This window comes from Arvicola amphibius, chromosome 9 (genome assembly GCF_903992535.2).
Source record: "Arvicola amphibius chromosome 9, mArvAmp1.2, whole genome shotgun sequence".
NCBI lineage: Eukaryota > Metazoa > Chordata > Mammalia > Rodentia > Cricetidae > Arvicola > Arvicola amphibius.
This window is the reverse complement of record NC_052055.2, coordinates 58213011-58234121: the sequence shown is the minus strand read 5'-3', so window position 1 is coordinate 58234121 and position 21111 is coordinate 58213011. Positions and strand designations below refer to the sequence as shown.

Genomic DNA, 21111 nt, shown 5'->3' with positions numbered 1-21111 from the left:
TTTTCCTTTTCTGCTCCTTGGGCTTTTGGTCCAGCTCCCCCTTTTCCTCGCCCGACCAGGGCATCCTGACCCGGCTTCACCCACGGCCGGGCCAGAGTGATGCGACTCTCTGAGGACAGCGCCTCTTAGCTCCCTATCCGCCCGTGGCGGGGGCGGTCCGGCGATCGTGGGCCTCTCCCCGGTCCAGCCCGGCGGGAGCGGGGGCGTTGGGTAGGGAACACAGTGCCAGCCTGCCCTGCGCTTGGCAATCCTCGACGCCACGTGTGGCAGTGTCGGCTCTAGGCAGCAGGCTCTAGGAGACATTCTCCATGGCAGCCCTTGGGAGCCCTGGGGTGGTGACCGATTTGGGCTTAGGGAAGAGGCCCTGAGACTGGGGCCAGAGTGAAGGGTCTTGGACTCTTTTGTTTCTGACCCAGAAGTCCCTCACTTTAGACCTCCGCTTTCTTCTCTCTTCCTCCTCAGCCAGACTCTTTAGGTCCATTTAAACCCTCATTTAGTTTTGGTCGCTTTCCAAGTCAGCTTCTAATCCCTGCTGGTCTTTCTTCCAAACGTGGCAGACTTGGTTTCTCTCTCTCTCTCTCTCTCTCTCTCTCTCTCTCTCTCTCTCTCTCTCTCTCTCTCTCTCTCTCCCCCCCCCCCCCCCCCCGTCTCCCTCTCCCTCTCCCTCTCTCTGTGTGTGTGTTCATTCATTTCTGCTCTCTCCCACAGTCCCTTTGCCGTTTTCTTTTTTTTCTATCCCTTTTTGTTTTCTAAGTCATCCTCTTTCTGCCTGTCTCTCTGACTCTTGGTTTCTGCTTTTTCCTTCCTTGCTTTTACAGTCAACCTGTCTATTACTGTTCCTGGCTACTCTCTATTTCACGGTTATTTAGTCTCTTAATCTGTGGGTCTTTGTTTTTGCCTGTCCTCTATCTCATTTTCCTATGTCTGACTCTCATACAGTTTGTCTTTCTGGCCTCCACTCCCACCGCAATCAAGTGCTTCCACACTCTAGGTCACACATTATTCTAGTTCCCTGCTCCCTCTTGTCCCTTATCTCTCCCTTCTGGGCTTCCAGACCTCCTCTGCTGCTCTCAGCCCTCGCCTGGTTTTGTATGTGTGGAAGGATAGAGGGCTTTCCAGGGCTTGGGGACAGGGCAGGGACCCACCTCAGGGCCCCCCTGCCCTCACCATTCATACTTGAACACTTTGCATTGTGCCAGCCATAGAGCAAGGCTTAGGAAAGTCATGTCACGCTATGATCCATTTAAAAACCTCCCAGGGCAGTTACGTCCCAAGGTGCAGCCGGGAGAGAGAAAAGATACTCACGTCCAGCAGGGGGTGAGAGGAGGCGCCGACAGAAAAGCAAGAACCTGGAGGAGGGACTTCAGGCCAGGTGGCAGCTAAGAGGCCAAAGAAAACAGGGTCCAAAGAAACCCCGCTATTGTTTCCCATTCTGCCTGGCATTTCCTGCTGAGCGACTCCTCCCCAACGGCTCCAGTCAGGTGGACTGTTCTTTTCTCTGTGGAGTTGCAAGGCTATGCCCCCAGCAGGGCAAGGCAGCTACAATAAGGATTTTCTTTAGGGCTTGAGGTTCAGACTGGAGAAGGGCCATGACTGCCTCAGAGACCTGGAGGCCAGACATACCCCAACCCCCTCTCTGTAGCTCTTAGTTTGCCTTCCTAGGCACCGCTCTCCATTTAAAAAATTAGTTTATTTTCCTTCACTTTTTTTGTTCAGGCATTGTCTTACTGAGTCCGTAGGTCTCACATTCCATTTTCCCCAAGTGGGCAGAAGTCAGAGCTCCTGGTAGACTGGACATCAAAGGGCGTTCCAGCCTGAGAATGTGAGCCTTACACTTCCCCAGCTAACAAAGGACCGGGAAGGCTAAGAACTTGCTTTTGCTGGGAATACAGCTCTGTGGTAGAGCCATTGCCTAGCATATGTGGGGCTCTAAGTCTAATTCCCAGTGCTGGGGAAGAAAAAAAAGTTAGTTTGGGTCAGGCATGGTAACTCATACCTTTCATTCCAGTCTTTGGGAGGCAGAGGCAGAGGCAGGCAGATCTCTGTGAGTTCGAGGCCAGCGTGGTCTACAGAGTGAGTTCTAGATTAGCCAGAGACTACATAGTGAGACCCTATCTCAAAAACAAACAAAAGAATTAGTTCTTGTCATTTTATGGATTAAAATATAGGTTGGAATTGTCTCTTCTGTGCTAATTATTTAATTTCAAGCAACCTTGTGAGAAGACCAGAACTCAGAAGTCACTTGCTCAGGCTGGCACAGTGGCCTGGGATGGAGACCACAGACTTGGTCACAAGGAATGGCCTTGGTGTAACTAAAGAAGGCCCCATCTCCCCAAGGGCAACAAGTCTGTTTCCAAGGATTGCATCTGAGGCCTTTTCATCTCTCTAACCATCAGGGTCACCAGGTCCCTTACTGGAGAAATGTCGGTAGAGAGTTTCTGGAAAAATTATGGAGACATGGGAAGAAAAAGGAGCCTATTACCCCAGAGTCTGGATGGAGCATCTTACCAGCGGAAGACCAAAAATTTCAACACAGTTGGCAACATTTGCTTAAAGCTTTCTCCTTTCCCAACCACAAACCCCCAGTTTTCTAGCCTCTCAGGGAAGATGCCATTTACAATACAAAGACTTGTGAAACGTGGTGTCTCCTGGCATTTTCTTATCTCACTGTAATCCCAGCCAAGACACCTTGGGAGCTCCTCTACAATCTGTTATAGAGAGGGGACTCAGACTAGCGCAGAGTCAATATTCCCAGCGCAATTAACGTTTGCTTAAGGCTTTCTTCTTCCTAGCTGTAAACCTGTAATTTTCTAGGAATCCCGTCAGAAACGCCCCTTACAGTAGAACAGTTCATCCCAACCTCCTTACGCAGCTTCCAGCTTTACTTTTTCAGACTCCAGAGCCACTTCCAGAGACACCGTGAAATCACATTTATTGAAAAAAAAAAACAGTTTCTCAGCACCCCGTTGAGAGTCACCAACGTGTCCTATATGGCTAACACTCAGACATGTCACTGGCAGTCTTCACTGAGAAGCCGATGCCCACGCTCTCAGCTAGTCCTCATTTTTCTTCTAATAAAAGTGTCTTTTAATGAACTCCAACCCTACTTCGTGCTGGCATCCCCTGGAGTTCTTTTCTGTGTCAGAGCCAAGGATTCGATCTGAACTAAAGATTAAGGGAACTCAGGCACTTGTGGGTGACAATGGGGCTGTGATTCCGTCCCTGCCACTGCTGTCATAGGTACTATATTTTAGAATAGGGGCTGGAGAGATCGTTCCATGGTTAAGAGCATTGGCTGCTCTTCCGGAGAACCTGGGTTCGATTCCCAGAATGGTGGCTCGCAATGGTCTGTAACCCAGTCCAAGGGATGACCTATTCTGGCCTCCATGGGCACCAAGCACATACATGGTGCACAGACATACATGCAGGCAACATGTTCATAACACATACGATAAAATAAAAGTAATAATAATTGTCTTTGCCCTGTGCACTCAAGGTTCTGACCTTCCTGTTCCAAAGGAAGTTCCCTGGGAACTATTTATCTGGGAAGAGTGTCTTCCTACCTGTGGCCGAGGGGTTAACATCTCTCAGAGAAAGGCTCTTCTCCCATCTCTCCTAATATAGGGACCTCTGGAAGGAGAGGGTTGGGATGGAAATGTTAGGGACCTGGGACTGTCTCGGGCAAGTGGACTGAACCGATCTTTTTTAAGCTGTGGGAGAGAGGACGCATTTATCGACAACTGAGCATTTATTGTTTCCTGTATGCAGAACACCATGTTGACAAGGCCAAAAGGGAGAGATGGTAAGAGGACACCTTGCCTCTGAGGGGCACACTGCCTGCGAGGCGTGGTGTACATCCAGGGCCACAGCTTGCAGACACAAACATAGAAGCAACTTTTGGAGGGATGAAGTCATTCTGCACAACATGGGAAAAGGGGAAGGATGCCACCGGGACAGGTGGCCAGCCACTTCCTCCTGTCAGTCCAGAGCTGTGTGTGTCCCCAGCTTGGGGACCTGGAAGTCTGCTCTGAGCCATGCTGTGTCTGTCTCGTCTGGGTGTGTCTGACCTCCACCTTCTTGCCTGGGTGCTCTTCGAGGGCAGGAACCACCTGTGAGTCCTCGTGGCATTTCCTCTGACCCACTCACCACCCACTTCAAGACCATATGTCCACTCATGGTGGAGACTTGGACCGGGCGGAGTGTTCTGGTTTTGGTCGGGGGCTCTCAAGAAGAGATTGGGGTTTGTCCCAGTGGAAAGATGTGGGATCTTGTGTATGAAAGTCTGGGTTCAAGTCTTGGCTCTGATGTGTATTACCGGTATGTCTTTGGGCCAACCTTTAGAGGCCTCGGTTCTAGAATCAAATGGGAAGAAGGAACATTTCCTCTGCCTATCTCACAAGGTTGGAATGTTGAGGGAATTTTGTGGAAACAGTAAAGCCTTACATGGCTGGGGACTGTGACCCTTCCTGAACTGATGGAAGGCCTCCATAGATGAGTTAAGGAAGTGGCCAGCTCTGGTGCTGGGACACAGAGACACGTGTCACTCTTATTCCCTGATTTTCTATCGTTTAGGCTTCAGTCTTGGGGCGGATGTGACTCAGGAAGTGGTCCAGATTCATTCTTGACCTTCAAGAGGGGTGCACTGGGGTAAGTGGAGTGGGCATGGGATGCCTAAATCCTCTGAGCTTTCAGGGCAATGACCGAGAGGCGGCCCCAGAGGTCACTGATGCCACTCTTCGGAAGCCATGAGGTCAAGTCACTATCACCAGCTGTTGGGGTATGGGAGGGTCCTTCCCACAGCGTGTATGTCCAATGAGCCTCTTGCCTCCAAAGAGAAGTTTGGTCAGGGAGACACAAAGGGCACAGCTACAGAGATTGTGTTTTGATCTGGTCACATGGATGGGTGCTGGAGTGAGGCTGGTACTGTGGACAGATGCAGTCAGAAGCCTTGAGGGTGTGGGGTGACAACATGGAGAAGAGGCGCCAGGCCCGAGACTGGGATTAGTTAACGGCTGCAGAGAGAGGAAGGGTGGCTGAGGGAGAAGGTGGAACACTGCCAGCACACAGGCAATAAGGAACGCTCAGAGCCTGGACCAGGAAGCGGCCAGCGCCAAACCTGGCTCCTTCTGTCTGGACCTTGGGGCCCCAGGGCTCCCATTTGCTTTAACTACCAATTACACGAAGTAGAGAAAGTTAGAGGTCTGGCTTTTCTGCCTTCCCCTCCTGGAGAAGGCGGCGATAATGAAAATGAGCCTAATAACGTGTGATAACGGGATCACAGTTCACACGGCATCTTTATATGCATAGTCTTACTTAATCCCAGTTTAATCTCGTCTGAGAACCGTTGCCCTGCTCTGGCTTAGAAGTCTGGGTTCCAGATTCTGGACCCGCCTCTGCCTGGTCCAGTCACTTCCTTTCTCTGATCCAGGAGAGTGCAGACTGTAAGGTCCACACAGTAAGCATCAGGCTGTGGGAGCTGGCAGAGCGTGGAGCACAGGGCAGGGAGGGAGGAAAGGAAAGAGGGAACAGAGATTCCTGGGGGGGAGGGGCAACAAGAGACGGAGGGGTGTTGCTTGGTGCTTGTGGTTGCATGCCTGAGCACCTTGCCCTGCCAGCCATAGGCATGTGCTGTGTGCCAGGCTCCAGGGCTCACTTGCGAAACCGAGTGTCTCCTTTCATGCAGTATCTAATTGCAAATCTCCCCTCTCAGGACAAAATCTGCGGCCCGACGGAGGGCTTTTGTTTTCTTTGCCCAAATGGTAGACTAATCTTTGGGGGTGTGTGGGCTCCCTGGGGCAGAGAGTCATGCAACATTCTCTCCCCGTTGAAGAGCCCTCCCCTGGGGTAGAAAAAGGAGTCTTTGGATATTCACTCCTCCCTTCCCCAGAGGTTTTGTCTCGGGGATTTGTTCTCTAGTTGACAGGCTCTTGCCAGCAATGAGTCCTGGCAAGTCTTTGGGCCGAGGACTGTTAATTTGGTGAAGTCTTCCCAGAGGGTCGAGGAAGAGGTTGGAAACCAGCTCTCCACTCCTTCCTGGACCTGACTTGCTAGAAGGACTCTTCCATAGCGGAGAAAGTGGATTTATTGCAGGTGCCAGAGTAGGCGGCCAAAGCGGGAATGAGAAATCCCAGCCCTGTATCACCATGGGCATTCAGGGGCACACTCAGGCACATGCAGACCCTGCACGTGAGGAGAGAAGCACGCGGAGATGGACGAGCACTTTTACACCTGAACAAAACCAGATACCAACCACAGGACCCCAAGGGGGTCTCTACGCACATTTCCCCTTGCACCAGGTGCGGGCTCTCCAGAGCTCTCCTTCTCCTGCCCGCCTGCTTTCCCTCCCCACTGTCTTGGTTTCCCAAGTTCCTGGTTCCCTGCAAGAGGTGAGCCAGATGGTCGCTGGGGCCAAGACTTCGGGGTGGGGGTGCTGCCAGGCTCCCGGGAGAGCCCCTTCTTGAGGCTCACGGCGCTTGCGGGCAGGCGATGGAGCAGCCACTCTGCACCGGGGGCGGACGGTGCGCCGGGGGAGGGAAGGGGCGGGCGGTCGCTGGCTGAGTTGCGGTACGCTGCTGTACGCTGCGGTGCGGGGCGCTCAGGCTTTGCTCCCACGGGGCAGGCTCTGCGGGGAGTGGAGCTCCACAGACTGCCGCCGCCGCACCTCGCGCTCCTCCCAATCAGTGTCGGGCTCTAGGCCCTTGAGCACCGCCAGGCGCTCCTGCAGGCTCTTTGCCGAGGGGAACAGCAGGTAGTTGTAGAGGAGGGAACCGATGACAGCGCCCACCAGGGGTCCGATCCAGAAGACCTGTGCGGGTGAGAGGAGAGGTTCTGGCACCGGCTCACCCAGCCCGCAGAACCTCCCTGTACAGTCTGCTGTCCAGGCTGCGTAGGAACCGGCCCTCGGGTACCTCTGATTCCGTCAGCAGGAGCTGCCAAGGGCGACTTGTTAGTGTAGGGGGTGAGTGGGCAAATTCTTAAGCCTGCTGCCTGTCTGGGAGTCCGGATTCTACCACTTGTGTGAACTTAGACAACTCACTTTCTCGGAACCTGTTTCTTTTCTTACAAGAATGCTCACTTCGTAGAGATGGGGCAATTAAACGGGCAAGGTTTGCAAAGCTCCGAGCAAAGGGCCCAGCACATACCAAGCTAAATGTTAAGCATGAGTATCATTTACTGGGTTCTGAATGCCAGACACTATGTTATGGAGATAAACTCGCTTAATTTTCCCCAAGAAAACCGATAAAATACTGACTGTTATCTTCGTTTATAGCAAGGGACAGGGGAAGACAGAATCCTTGGCACGGCTCTGAAGGGTGGAACAAATGTTTCCCAGGGCCTCAGGACAAGTGGAGAGGGATTGAGAAGTCCACCCCTCCATCCCCCCCCCACAATCTGTTATAGCCCCCTAGTGTCTCTCTGGGATGATTTCTAGGAACGGGAAAGTCAGGGCTTTGGCCATTACCCAGTGGTCATCAAACTTGCCAGTGACGACTGCCGGAGCCAGGGAGCGTGCTGGGTTCATGGAGCAGCCTGTGAAGTATATCTGCAGCAGGAGGTGGGGGTGGGGTGGGGAGAGGTGAGGGGGATGGAGGGAGGGGGAAGTGGGGGTGCGGGGGGGGGTAGAGAAAAAGGAGACTGAGAACAGGGCAGGCGTCCTCACTCCCCCCTCCCCCCAGTGCTTGGAAGCTTGGACTCCGTTTCAGGTGAACCCATGAAAGGGGGCACTAGTGGCAGACGCCTTTCATCCCAGCACTGGGAAGGCAGAGGCAGGAGGATCTCAGTGAGTTCAAGGATAACCTGGTCTACAGAGTGAGTTTCAGGCCAGCTGAGTCTACATAGTGAAACCCAGTCTCAAAAAAAAAAAAAGAGTAATTAATTCCTTTGGGGTGTCTGGGAGCCCCAGTTTCAGGTTATGTGTCTCCCTTGGGCATTCTGTGTTACTGTCCCTCTGGGGAGTTGTATGTGTCTATCTCTACAATGTTCCATATGGATGTTCTTTTGGGGGGCGTGTATGTTTTGGTTCCTGCACCTGTGGCCGTGACTTACCCCAAGGAGGTGGCCGAGGGTAACAGAGAAACCAATGGAGAGAGCAGGGCTGCCCAGGCTGTCACTGCGCCTCTCGTCAGTGGAGGCAAAGATGCAGACCACCAGCTGCAGGGTCAGGAAGAGCTCCACGGTCACCGCCTGGCCCGCGGTCGCGTTGTTGTGGAGCTGGAGGGGGGCGGTGAGTGAGTGGAGGGCAGCTGCTCACTCTGCCTGCCCCCTCTTCTGTTCCCCTGCTTCTGGCTCCATAGAGGCCTCTAGGGTGAGAGCCAAGAAACTGCCCCCTCCACCCTAATTGTAACCATTACCCCTCTGGATCCTGGCCCCAAAGCAGGGCTGGGACCCTGGACAGCCTGAGGGTGGGAGGTGGATCCCAGAAGCTAACAGATGAGGAGGCTGAGGTCTGAGAGAGGAAAGATATCGGGATTCAGATTTGGGGGAGGGGGTCTGATTGCAGTAAGAAGCTTTGGGACTGGTTTCAAAACAGTCTGTTTCTCTAGGTCACCCTGAAGCAATGGGATGCAGAGGGGATCAATCTTCCTATGGTCTCATGGTCAAAGAACATATAGTTTGGTGGGTCATCTCTGCCTTCACCTCTCCCCATTGCATTCAGAATTCTGTCCCCAGGGCTGCTCCCTGCACATCCTGTGGAGAGGGGGCGGGGGGTGCTCTAGAATGCTGAAGGTGGGGTGCCTATGGTCAGTGCAGCTCCTGCTGTGGGAAAGAAGAGAACTTGGGGTTGAGCTAAGATGCCGTTTCATAACCTGGCCACACCCAGTCCTGACTTCTCTCTGGGTTTGTCATCCTGTACCCCACGCCCTGCCCTCTGGGGTTGAGCACTGCACAGGGAGGGCCGGTGACAATTCCTAAGCCCCACACTCTTTCTCTAGGTCTTGAGCTCTAGCCTCAGCTTCAAGGTCTTTCTAGGGTCTAGCCTCAACCTCTGCTCTGCTACAGCCTCCTAGAGACAGGAAAGAGGTCTTGGAACTGCTGCTTTTGAGGCTTCTGTTTGCTGGGCAACTATTTGCTTTGGTCTCAGTGTCCCATTCTGTACAATGGGGATAAGACCAATCCTGGAGGATCAAGGATGACAAGGGCGAGCCTCTAGCCCCACTCTTGCTGGCAGGGCTGTTCAAGGGGGACACTCGAGATGCAGGTCTGATGTCACACAGCCCAGACTATTTCTAGATGACACTGTTTACTGCCTCCATGATTTGGGCCCACTGAATGCTGGGTTAAAACTACAGGATCAAGAGCCCTCAGAATTGAACTTACAATGCTGTACCAAGGATAAACTAGGATGTGGCCTGGCAAAGGGCAGATTGGCATCAAGGGCAACTTCCTGTGGTCCAAGCTGACGCTTGGTATCATCCTCAGAGAACATGAGCAGCTCGGGTGGCCACTGGTCTCTCGCCAGCCTCAGGGCAAATGGGCATTATTTTGCCTTATTCCAGACAGGCAGGCTTCCTGCCACCACACAAGATGGGTCAATGCAGAGGAACAGCCTTTGATGGTGACTGCTGGGTAGGCTGGGAGATGTTGGAGGGCAAGGGCTGGCCGTTCCCCAGGGCCTTAGTTTCCCCAGTGTCTTCCTGCTAGGAAAAACCTGAGGTGTGCTCTCAGGAAGTTCTTCTTTGACTCTAGCTGGATGTCTGCCTGTTGTAAAACCCATTTAATTTTTAATAGCAATAGATACATTCCGTCCCTCGCTTAGGCCTCCCTAGCCTTTTTGGCTGTAGGTGTCCAGTCTCACTGTATTTTCCAGTCTGAAGAAGAGTGTTTTCTGTCCCTCTCAGGAGGAAGGTCACTCCTTCAGATGAGGTGAGTGTGTGCAGGGCCGAGGGAGCAAAGAAGTGGCGAAATGGAGAAGGAGGCGTGAGAGGTTCTTGCTTTCCTGGTTTGGGGTAGGGGCCCAGTTGTGCTGAAGGGTCCCTAAATTCCTAGGCCCACACAGATTGGAGAGGAGAAGGACCATGGCTCCATTTTCTCCTCTCAAAGTGTCCCAGGCGTTGTGCACCACCATGGCACGAAGGCACCATTGCTTGGCAAACTGCAGGCTTCTGTCGGGTTCTGGTAATTCTGGCATGAGCAAACTCTAGAACATTCATTCGCTCCACCGCTTCCCTTCCCAAGTCTGTTTCTTTGTTCGCGAGACAAAGCTCAGATGGTACTATTTAGGACAATTGGTTGAGGGAGAGATTATGGGTTTTGTAGCTGAATCAGGGTTTGAGGGTTTAGCACACACGCTACCCACCCAAGCCCACCCTCCCTTAGAGAGCTGTCAGTGTTTGGCTCGTGAGGAACTGTCTAGTCCTCACACAGTCAGCGCTGTGGAGAGATGTCATCCCTTCCTCTCTAGATCTCTGCAACCGCACTTGGAAGTTCCTGAGGCCCCAAGGGCCTGCTTGTCTGTTCTAGGGTGCTGTGTCTGGCTGCACTCCACCCTAGGCCTCCTCTGGAGTTCAACAGAAACCCGAGCATGCTCTCCCTTGGGTCTGGGTGCTAGGCCCCTAGGTGGCCAACAGGATTCTGCTCCTGGTGACTCTGGCTCTCTCCTCAGCTCTCCTGATGTAGCTGTGTTCCTAGCCTAGCTCTCTCTTTCCCCACTGTCCACACCTCTCATCCAGCCCAAGGGTTCTCAGTGTCCACCCTTCCGAGAAGGGGCAGAGCTTCAGGCTACTCACAGCGTTGACAGCCAGGTCCCCGCGGATTTCTACTGGAGTAATCTCATGGAGTATCGCAGCCCCGACCACAGCCCCCAGCAGCTGGGCAGCCACATAGAAGGCAGCGCGAAGGAAGGAGACATGACAGCCCACTAGGCAGGCCACAGTCACAGCAGGGTTGATGTGGGCCCCGCTGACATGGCCCAGAGCTTGAACCAAGGTGCCAATGCCCAGGCCAAAGGCCACAGCTATCTGAAGCACAGACGGTGGGGAGCTGGCCCACTGGAGGGCTGAGCCAAGGCCAAAGAAAACGAAAAGGAGCGTGGCCAGGAATTCAGCCAACACGGCCCGGGAGAAGGCTATGGATCGGAGTTCCCACATGCTGCCCAGCCTTCTGAGCCCTGGCCAGGGGTCTGGGCCACGGGAGTGGCTTTTCCTTGCTCCCTTTCTCTTTCTCTTCTCTCTTTCTCTGGGCCTCTGTGGAGGCTGAACCTTGGGCACTTATAGGGCCTTTCTATCCTGGATTTGGGCACGTGGGATAGAGGAGGTGTGTCTGCCAATACCATGTTCTCCCATGGTGGCCTTGCCCCCAGCCCTGCCCCTGCCCACCCAATGTCCTATCTTACCATCTTGGCTTTCACAGCTGACTAATGTTCTCATTAATGAACTCCAGATAAGGATTGACGTCCCCTGTTTTCCGTGTTTGTTCCCTCAGCTACCCCAGGGAGCTGCTGCAGGGCCTCCCCCCCCAGCACCAGTTCCTGTAGAGAAGACCGTGTCCACTGGATGTCTCACTGACTGACTGGTCAAGGAAGGGGCAATGCCTCATCCAAAACCAACTGTGAGGAACTGTCGGAGCAGACTGGACGGTCTTCCTTCTGGAAAGGGATGGAAAACAACCGGATGGCCTGTGACAAATATCCAAGGGAAAAGGCCTAGGACTGGCTTTCTCACAGTTAATCACTCATAAGTCATTACGCTCTACCTTCAGCCAAAAACCCCATCCAGAGAGCAACTCCCATTGCCCGCAGCTCAGTGGCTCTGGGATCCTGGCCCCGCATGATGGAGTCTCTAGGGTCAACTGGGGAAAATGAGGGCTTCTGTTCAGCAGAGCTCACTCCTGTCTCTGAGAGGTGACATTTCTGGCCTGTCTCTATAAATGAGATAATAAAACTCTCACGGGATAGAGATTTGCATGGATACAAACTCGGGTTCCGTCAGCCATTGCTCTGCGCTGTTTGCATTTTGAGGCAAACAGGTACCCAAATTCAGAGTCTCTGCAGCTGCAGTAGATTCTAGATACCACCCATCAGCTCAGAGCCACCCTTGCCACAGGAAGAAGGCATTTCTGTGGCACATGTGTGGCACAGCCAGTCCTATAAGCTCAAGGCAACCCCAGTGCCTGCTATGACCCTCTAGTGTTAGTGCCACTCACTTGGCCAGTCAGGCGAGGCCGCCCTGCCGCCACTGCTGCTGTGACTCTTGAGGCCCAGAAGATGGGCCTACCCCGTGCCTCCTCCTTCTCTGGAGATTCAAAGGTGGGAGGGCTCAATGCATTCAGATGATGGCCTTCTAGACCTCCTGGCCAGCAGTAGTCTGAGGAACAGAAGTTTGGGAGGGACTGACGAGTATAGAGTGGAGACTTTATGCTATGGTTAAAGGGGGAAACTGAGGCCAAGGGAGGGCCGGTTACTTATCCAAGGTGTCCCCGAAGACTGGGGTCTGAGCTGGGACTGGAACCTAGTGTAGACTGCTTCCCACGACACCCTCCACTTCCGACGCCTGCTCTGAGCTTCAGTCTCCTCGCCTGGATGATGGTGGCAGTGATGCTTCCCACACATTTATTTTCAGAATGTACAGGTACACAACAAACAGGTATCCACATACACAACACATGCACACACCCCACACATGATTGCAATTCCTGCTGCTTGGGAGGAAGATGAGAACAAGGGGAGAAGCCAAAACAGACCCTAACGCAGGCAAGCTCCCGGGGAGTAGGGAGCCCCACAAGGCTTGGGCCTCAGGCAGTGCTTGCTGCTCAGGGGTCCCGCCCTCCAATTCAAGGCCCTCCAGAGAATGTCAGAGGTGAGGGTGGTAGAGCCCTATTTTGAGAAGGGTACCCATGACTCAGTTTCCTCCTTTAGCCATAGCATACCCAGACTTGGCACACAACAAGGGTGGAGGACCCCACCCAGGGACTGGATCTTGACTGCATCTTGAAGATAAATACTGTTTTGTATGTACGGTCTCCCTCTACACCGTCAGTCCCTGCCTCTCTCAGGGGTCCCTGGAAAGCCCTTAGGCTTTATATGAGCTGAAGTTGTGACAAGTGGCTCCAAACTGACCTTGACCATTGGCTGTGGGACCTTCAATGCGCCACACACCCTTTCTGGTCTATACCTTTCTTGCGACCATGAGAGTAGCGTTCATTGGTTCACTGCCTGTGACCAGCTTAGTGTCACGACAGACCCGGAATAGATGTCTATGGTGCCATCTGCTTCTGCATGATCTATGAAACCTCACCACAGATTTGAGCGGTTTTTGCTATACCTCCATATTTTCATGGGGCTAGGGGTGTGGCTCAGTGGAAGATCACAGGTGAAGCCCTGGGTTCCATTGCACTGAAATAACAAACAAAATGCCAAAGGTAGGATCAGGAAGATCATGGTACACGTGGGTCTCATTTCACAGACTAGAACATAAAGCTCACAGAGACTGAGACTTCCAGGAACCTTCAGAATATTCTGGTTTGGACCCAAGCCATGGGGGGGGGGAGGGCAGCCATAACCGGACTCATGCTCTGGCATTGCTCTCGGCCTTTCCTCCTGCCAGGGAGGAAGAGGGTTCCTACCCTGGCCCAGCCTCCCATGTGGCCTGGGGTGCAGCAATATTCCCTGAGGCCACACTTTGTTTTTGCTTCTTTTGTTTCTGTTTTTTCCTGGCCCCTCCAGCTTCCTAAATTGCAATTCACAGAACTGAATGAGGGGATCAAGACTATTTGGCCACAGTAAAAGGTTTCTGAACATGCAACAACCAAAAACTTAATTCAAAACTCCAAGTCTAGTGGCTCAGTGCTTGCGGCGGCTCGGTTGTGCACTCGTGCACAGCTCACGCACGTTGTGTGCACATGTGGGTGGTACACTTCCCAAGGCCAGCAAAACCTTGCTTGCAGCACCTTGGTGAGATCTGAGATTGTTGTGTTGTGGATTGTAGTGTTTTTATGGTACATATTCGTCTTCTGTGCTTATTTATAGAAATGTAATGATTTAATTAAGAGAAAAAAGACTTTAGTATTTTCCTACCATCATTTTTCTGCATGTATCATTTTTGAATACCTGTAGATTATATCATGTTAGAATGTGTAATTTTAGAAAATTGCTGTTTGTGGGCTGAGGAGATGGCTCATTGGGTAAGTGCTTGTCACACACGTTCGAATCCCCCAGTATTGTCATCACAACCGGAAGAGCATGGTGGCCTGCCTGTAATCCCTGTACCGGGAGATCGAGAAAGGGTTCCTCAGGGCAAGCCGACGAGCTAGAGTAGACAAATCGGTGAGCTCTGGGTTCAGGGAAGTACCTACCTAATAAAGAAAGTAGAGAGAAATCAAGAAGGTATCCAATGTAAGTCTCAGGACTCTACACACATGTGACTGCATGTGCACAGACACACACACACACATACCACACAAACCACATACCATGTGCACACACTCTCAAAAAGAAAAAAAACTACGCTGTTTTGCTGGACATGGTATCACATATCTGTAATTCCAGTACTTGGAAGACTGAGGCAGGAGAACCAGGAGTTCAAGACCAGCTTAGGCTAAAGAACAAGTTCAAAGTTAGGCTGAGCTACATGAGAGTCTGTTCTAAGAAACAAAACAAAACAAACAAACAAACAAAAAACAACCCACATGTGCACAAATAGATAAAAGATAATAAAAGTTGCTATTTGTGTTGCTGACTTCCATGAAAAATTGTTGGATGAGTTTTGACTTGTTATGAGGACAGAGTTTCCAATGATTTTTGAACTTACACTAAAGCCACTGGTTTTGTCCCACATATTTATATGAACCAATGTCCTCATATTAACCACTTTAAAATCTGAATAGTAAGTACTTCTAGAAAACATTGAAGATGTACATCTTGCAGTATCAAATAGCCACAGTTTAATTCTGTATGTAAAATTAATGAGTACATTTATCTCAGTATGCAAATTTGCTTCTTTCTTTAATAAATGGTAAAATTGCCAGGCAGTGGTGGCACACGCCTTTAATCCCAGCACTTAGGAGGTAGAGGCAGACAGATCTCTGTGAATTCTAGGCCAGCCTGGTTTACAGAGCGAGTTCCAGGACTACGAAGAGAAACCCTGTCTCAAAGAAACTAAAACCAAACCAACCAAACAAATGTAAAATTACATGTATATCAAAGAATATTTTAAAAGTAAATTTCTTTATAATTTCTTTTTATTAAGTGTTTGAGTTCTGTGCCTGTTTTACACACTTACACACCTGGGGTTGCAGAAAACTTTCTCAGACAAACAGGGGTGTGAGTGGGAGACACTGAAGAAGCCTTGATCTGTCTGTCCAACCACCCACTGAATTATGGGAGGTCTAGGGAGCCAGCTACGTCTCTGTGAGTGCCTCCTCAGTAGAGTTTGGGCAATGTGCTGTCTTGGGTGAGCACAGGTTACCTCCATTTTTAAAGACAGGAAAATGTGACAAAGAGAAGTAACAAAACTAGTAAGTGTGAAGGCAGAATAGGAGGCCCAGTAATCAGATTTCAAAAAGCTTTTTTAGATTTTTTTTAGATTTATTTATTTTATCTTATTATATGAGTGTTTTGTCTGCACATATGTTTGTGCACCAGATGTGTGTTTGGTGCTTGAGCATGTTAGAAGAAAGCATTGGGTCTCCTGGAGCTGGAGATTATAGATGGCTGTGAGCCGCCATACAGGTGCCGGGACTTTAATCCAGGTCCTCTGGAAGAGCAGCTGGCACTATGAGCCATCTCTCTAGCCCACTAGGGGGCTTTAAAAAAGATTTATTATTAAGCTTAGTGGCACATGCCTTTAATCTTAGCACTCAGGAGGCAGAGGCAGGCAGATCTCTGAGTTGGTGGCCAGTCTGGTCTACATAGAGAGTTCCAGAACAACCAGAGCTACATAGATAATCCTGCCTTTAAAATAAATAATTATTGGGACTGGAAAGATGACTCAGCAGATAAAGAGCACAGGTTTCTCTCTCAGAGGACCCAGGTTCAATTCTCAGCACCCACATGGCAGCTCACACCATGTCCCTCCAGTTCTAGGGGGCCAGTGCCCTTTCCTGTCTCTTCAAGTAACATGTATGCATGTGGTGCATAGACACACATGCAGGAAAAACCTTCACCCATATACATAAAATAAACAAAAGACCTCAGAAGGTTTTTTTATTATACACTGTGTTGGTATGTGCACATGCATGTGGGTGCCCTCAGAGTCCCAGGAACTGGAGTTATAGGAGTCATAAGCCCCCCTATGAGTAAGCTGGGAGCTGAACACACATCCTCTGCAAGGGTACTATGTATCCTAACCATGGGAGCCATCTTTTTGTCCCTCAAGGGAGGTTTTGTTTCTGTGAAAGTGAACCTCATTCCATCCCTCGGAATAGTCAAGATGGCCTGGCTTTGGTAGCACACGCCTTTAATCCCAGCGTTCAGTCGGCTGAGGTATAGCAATAGCTGTGAGTTTGAGGCCAGCCTGTCCTACCGAGTTCCAGGTAAGCTTAAGCTACATAGTAATATCCTGTTTAAAAAATAAACAGAATCAAGACAGAAAGAGAGCTAGAGGTCCCTAATAATATAATTGTTAGTGTGTCCTTTGCTAGTAGCTTGAAAGGAAACTGGTATGCTTCTCCCTGCCCTGCTGGTGTGGTGGTACACACTTTTAATCCCAGCACTCAGGAAGCAGAGGCAGATGGTCTCTGTGAGTTCAAAGCCAGTCTGGTCTATATAGTGATGAGGCGAGCAGGCCTGCTTTTTGTCCTGCCCGGGTCTCGCACAGCTAGCTTAACAGCCGAAATAACAACACACAAATTGTATTCATTTAAACACTGCCTGGCCCTTTATCTCCAGTTCCTTATTGGCTAACTATCACATATTGATTAACCCATTTCTATTAATGTGTATAACACCACAAGGTGGTGGCTTACTGGGAAGATTCTAACCTACGTCCATCTTGGGCCAGAGCTTCAAGGCATCTCCCTGACTCTGCTTTCTTTCTCCCAGCATTCTCTTCTGTCTTCCCTGCCAACCTATGTTCTGACCTATCAGGCCAAGCAGTTTTCTTTATTAGTTAACCAATGAAACAACAGATAGATAGAAAACCCTCCTACATCAGGTCTACATACTGAGTTTCAGGCCAGCCAGAGCTACATAGCATCCTAGTCATTGTTCTGTTGCTGTGAAGAGACACCATGAACCACACAACTCACAAGGGCAAGTGTTTGACTGGGGGCTTGTGATGTTCCCATCATGGTAGGGAACACTGTTGCACATATCGCTTTGGAGCAGTAACTGAGAGCTACAGACTGATCCACAGACTGCAGAAAGAGAGACTGGGCCTGGCATGGGGCTTTTAAACAGCAAAGCCCACCCCCAATGACACGCTTCCTCCAAAAAAGGCCACACCTCCTCCAACAAAGCCGTATTCCTCCTAATCCTTCTAATCCTATCAGAGAGCTCCACTCTCTGGTGATGAAGTGTTATTCAAATATGTGAGCCTATGGGGATCGTTCTTATTCAAATCAATGCATATAGCGAGACTCTGCCTCCAAAAAAGGGAATATTCCTAGCAATATTTGATATATATCAAAGTTATTCTAAACAGTTCTCAAAGGCTTGGGAACATCTGAGCTGCATCCTAAGTCCTCAGGTGATGTGCCTCAGTCGCCCCATTTTATACATCAGAGTTCACAACAGTGGCACAGATCTGATGAAGGGGAGGGCAGTTTTGAGCTGTCACCCCAGGCTGCTTTCCCTGTTCTCGCCTGTGACAGGAAAGGATGCAGGCCCAGAGGTGACAGAGTCCTGTGGCCTCTGTCCTGCCCATGTATGTGGGGGGGGGGGCGAGGTGGGGGCTACGTCACAGAGGTTGGACTTTCACCTCACCTTTCATGGCTTCCCAGCATCCTCAGGGCCTTGGGCCCTAAGTCCCCTCTCTCCTCTTCATTTCTAAATCCTTCTGTGTGTTCATGGCCTGTGTGTTCATCCTCATTGTCCACAGCCAGGTCCTGATATCCAACCCTTTGGATTGAGCCCTGTGCTAAGAAGAACATTTACTATTCTAACCCATAAATATTATCTCTCAAACGGTGAGATGAGTGATGGATGGTTAGAAAAGATAGATAAAACTAGGATTTCAGAAAACATTCCTAAGTGTGATGCTTTGAATTCTTGTTTCCCGAAAGGTAATTCAAATCAAAGACAAAATGATTTTGTGATCCATTCCCAGTTGTCAGTCGGTTTGAGAGGCGCCGCTGGACATTCCCCATGAGAACATTCCCCCCCCCCCCCCCCCGGAGAGACCCTCAGCTCCATTTTCCGGCTCTTGAGTCCCTGTGTTTCTTACTCTTTGTGCTGATGCTGACTCCGTGGGCCGTGACTTCTCTGACTGTGAAGCTCAGGAACATGGAGACTGTTTCTGGTTTGTTCCCAATCGCACCCCCAGCACCTCTCACACTCTCTGCATGTTCTAGCTGCTCAGCGAATGTTTGTTGAGGGACCACTTCCTCAGGCCCACCCTGGCTCTCACCACCACCGCCACCCTCTGTGAAGGAGCTACTGACTGATTCCAGAAGAGGCTGGTTCTTGGAGCGTGGGCCGGAAGGGAAGTATTGGCATGTATTTGAATTTTGCATGTGACAAGGACTGAATGTAAAAAATGGGCTGGAGCCGGGCGGTGGTGGCGCACGCCTTTAATCCCAGCACTCGGGAGGCAGAGGCAGGTGGATCTCTGTGAGTTCGAGGCCAGCCTGGTCTACAAGAGCTAGTTCCAGGACAGGCTCTAAAAAAGCTGCAGAGAAACCCTGTCTCGAAAAACCAAAAAAAAAAAAAAAAAAGTGGGCTGGAGGCAGGGAGATGTCCTAGCAACTGTCTTTGGGGGAGATGAGTTCCTACTTACTCAGAGCAGTCTCAACAGGATGAGCGCGCGTTGGTGGGGGCAGCACCAGCAATGCGAGGGAGCATAGGTCACAGGCCAATGGGGCCTCCTGACAGGAGGGCAGCTGGGTGTGTGGCAGTTCTTCCTTATCCCTGTGTCCTCCTCACCCACTGCATCTGGGGAAAGCTGGCCAGACTGGAGGCCCATCTGGGGGGGCTGAGGGCGCCTTGCCGACCTTTCAGGGCCTGGGAAGTTCTGCTTGCACCACCAGCTGGCCTAGGAAGTCTGGTGTGCTCGCTTCCGGGGAGAGAGGGGAGCCGTGAATGCCAGCCAGGATGCACCAGAGCCATCACCAAACAGAAGCTGGCAACAAGCAGCACCTAGTGACCTTGTATACAAAGGTCGCCTGGACCTGTTTACTCTCTGCTCACTCCTGACTCCCTGTGCCGGCTGCCGGCTTCCTGGTTGGGCATCCTATTAGCTCCTCTCCCTCCCATACCCTTCCCTCCCCCACCTCTGGCCTGTCATCACAACCTTTACCTTTCTAGTGTCACCCCCCACCGCTTCTGCCCCAGCCTGTTCCGTCTTCCTTAGCAACCAGCCCTGAGCTCTGCTCTCCCTGTCCTCTCAATTACAAGGTACAGCGAGACCGTGTATCTGGATTAGGGAACAGGGAACTGAAGGAGCAGCTGGCAGCCACGTCCTCTGTCCCACCCCTACTGCCACATCTCTTGTCTCACATCCCGTAGCAGGGATAGAGTGTATGCTTTCCAAATGAACTGCAAGCTCTCAGGACAGAAGCCATGTCTAACGTGCCTTTGCTGTCCCTATGCTTTGCACGTGATTGGCCTGGGACGGATGCTGGAAAAATGTTTATAGAATGAACGCATGTTTGCTCAAGGTCAGGCAACTAGGAAGTAGCTATAGTTCAAACCTAGTTCTTCCTGGATCTCAACCCACCCCACCCTGAATCCTCCAGGAAGCCTCCCTCTACCCAGTCAGGCAGCTTCTGTCCCCACGCCTTAGAGACCGGGACACGTGCTACATTCTTGTCCTCACCTAGGATAGGCTCTGACCCCGCAACTCCGTGACTTTGGGAATGCCATGGGAAGACCTTAGCCATTGCAGTGATCCCTGATTGTAGGCCACTCACTCCCTTTGCCCTGCCCCTTTCTAGTGCTGGCTCCCACAAGGGCCACCTAGCCCCAGGACCGGCTCTGTTCATTTTGCAGCAGCTTAGTGCCAGCCTCCAACCTGCGCACTGGCTCTGCATTCCTTCCTAGTTCAAGCCTGGGCCTCTGCTGTCCCCCATAGTAATGTGAGGCCCTTGGGGGTGTTTGGTGCTGCCGCTAGGCTTGCATGGGGCTGAACACTGACCTTAGGATGGAGAGACCATTGTTTTCTCCAGTGAGACAAGGCATGGAGGCCTGCCTGGTTGTGGGACCTGAAACCATTCAGGCCTTCCAAGGTCTTAGCAAGGGTTGAAGACTGTGTGGCTCTGGGAAGTCCTTTACCCTATCTAACCACCCACCTTGGGCCACAACGTTGGCCCATCACCTCGGGCCACAACGTCAGCCCCATTCGCTCTGCGGCCAGTTGACAGATGGCTGTTTTCTCATGGCTTTAGAACAGTGAGACAGCTCATTATATTTACTTAGCCATGCAACAAATGTTTCCTGAGCACGAGCCCTGTGCCAGGTACTGGTCTAGGCTTTGGCCATCCACCACAGATTGCTGGGGGAGGGGCTTGCAGTACAGAATATTTAGTTTGTGAGGCAGAGGCCCACCGCCTGATAAGGCCTGAAAACGCCAGGATGAGGCTGAGTGACTTGTGAGAACCTGCGTAAGATCAGCACCAGAAGACAAATGAACAAACAAACCAAGATCAACAGCAGCAAAGAGAGAAGGGAAAAGATTAAATGAAAGTGTAAATATTGGAAAAGAATAATGTTTACTCTCCAGCATCTTCCCGCTGCTTAGTGCATGAATTCCGTAATTCAGTTAAAAGTGAATGCTGGGTGATGGCTCAGCAGCCAGCGTGCTTTCCTGAAAACCGAGTTCAGTCTGCAGGAGCCACATGAGGAAGAAGACAACAGACTCTTGTGAGTTGTCCTCTGATCCTCACATTTGACAACTGCACACATGCGCATGCTTGCACACATCATAAAGCATTGTTAAGTGAACGTTGTATCTTGTAAAACATAATCACAGTCAGCCATGGTGGCACACTCTTTTAATCCCAGCACTTGGGAGGCAGAGGTGG

General features: G+C 51.1%; 1 protein-coding gene across 1 annotated transcript; it reads right to left on the bottom strand.

Annotated features, from left to right (window-relative positions):
* Positions 1 to 6595: 6595 nt before the first annotated feature.
* On the bottom strand, positions 6596 to 11087 carry Aqp2 (aquaporin 2). Its single transcript, XM_038343467.1, has 4 exons — positions 10728 to 11087; positions 8047 to 8211; positions 7463 to 7543; positions 6596 to 6805 (listed from the first exon to the last, which is right to left on the bottom strand). The coding sequence occupies exons 1-4, from the start codon at positions 11085 to 11087 to the stop codon at positions 6596 to 6598; spliced, it is 816 nt and encodes a 271-aa protein (XP_038199395.1).
* Positions 11088 to 21111: the final 10024 nt, after the last annotated feature.

What these genes read in the sequence shown, in the direction of transcription:
- Aqp2 (XM_038343467.1), bottom strand. Translation starts at nt 11,087, where the DNA reads ATGTGGGAACTCCGATCCATAGCCTTCTCCCGGGCCGTGTTGGCTGAA. An exon ending in GGGACCTGGCTGTCAACGCT is followed by an intron (nt 8,212 to 10,727) that starts GTGAGTAGCCTG and finishes GCCCCCCTCCAG; the next exon opens with CTCCACAACAACGCGACCGC. An exon ending in CCCTCGGCCACCTCCTTGGG is followed by an intron (nt 7,544 to 8,046) that starts GTAAGTCACGGC and finishes CTCCTGCTGCAG; the next exon opens with ATATACTTCACAGGCTGCTC.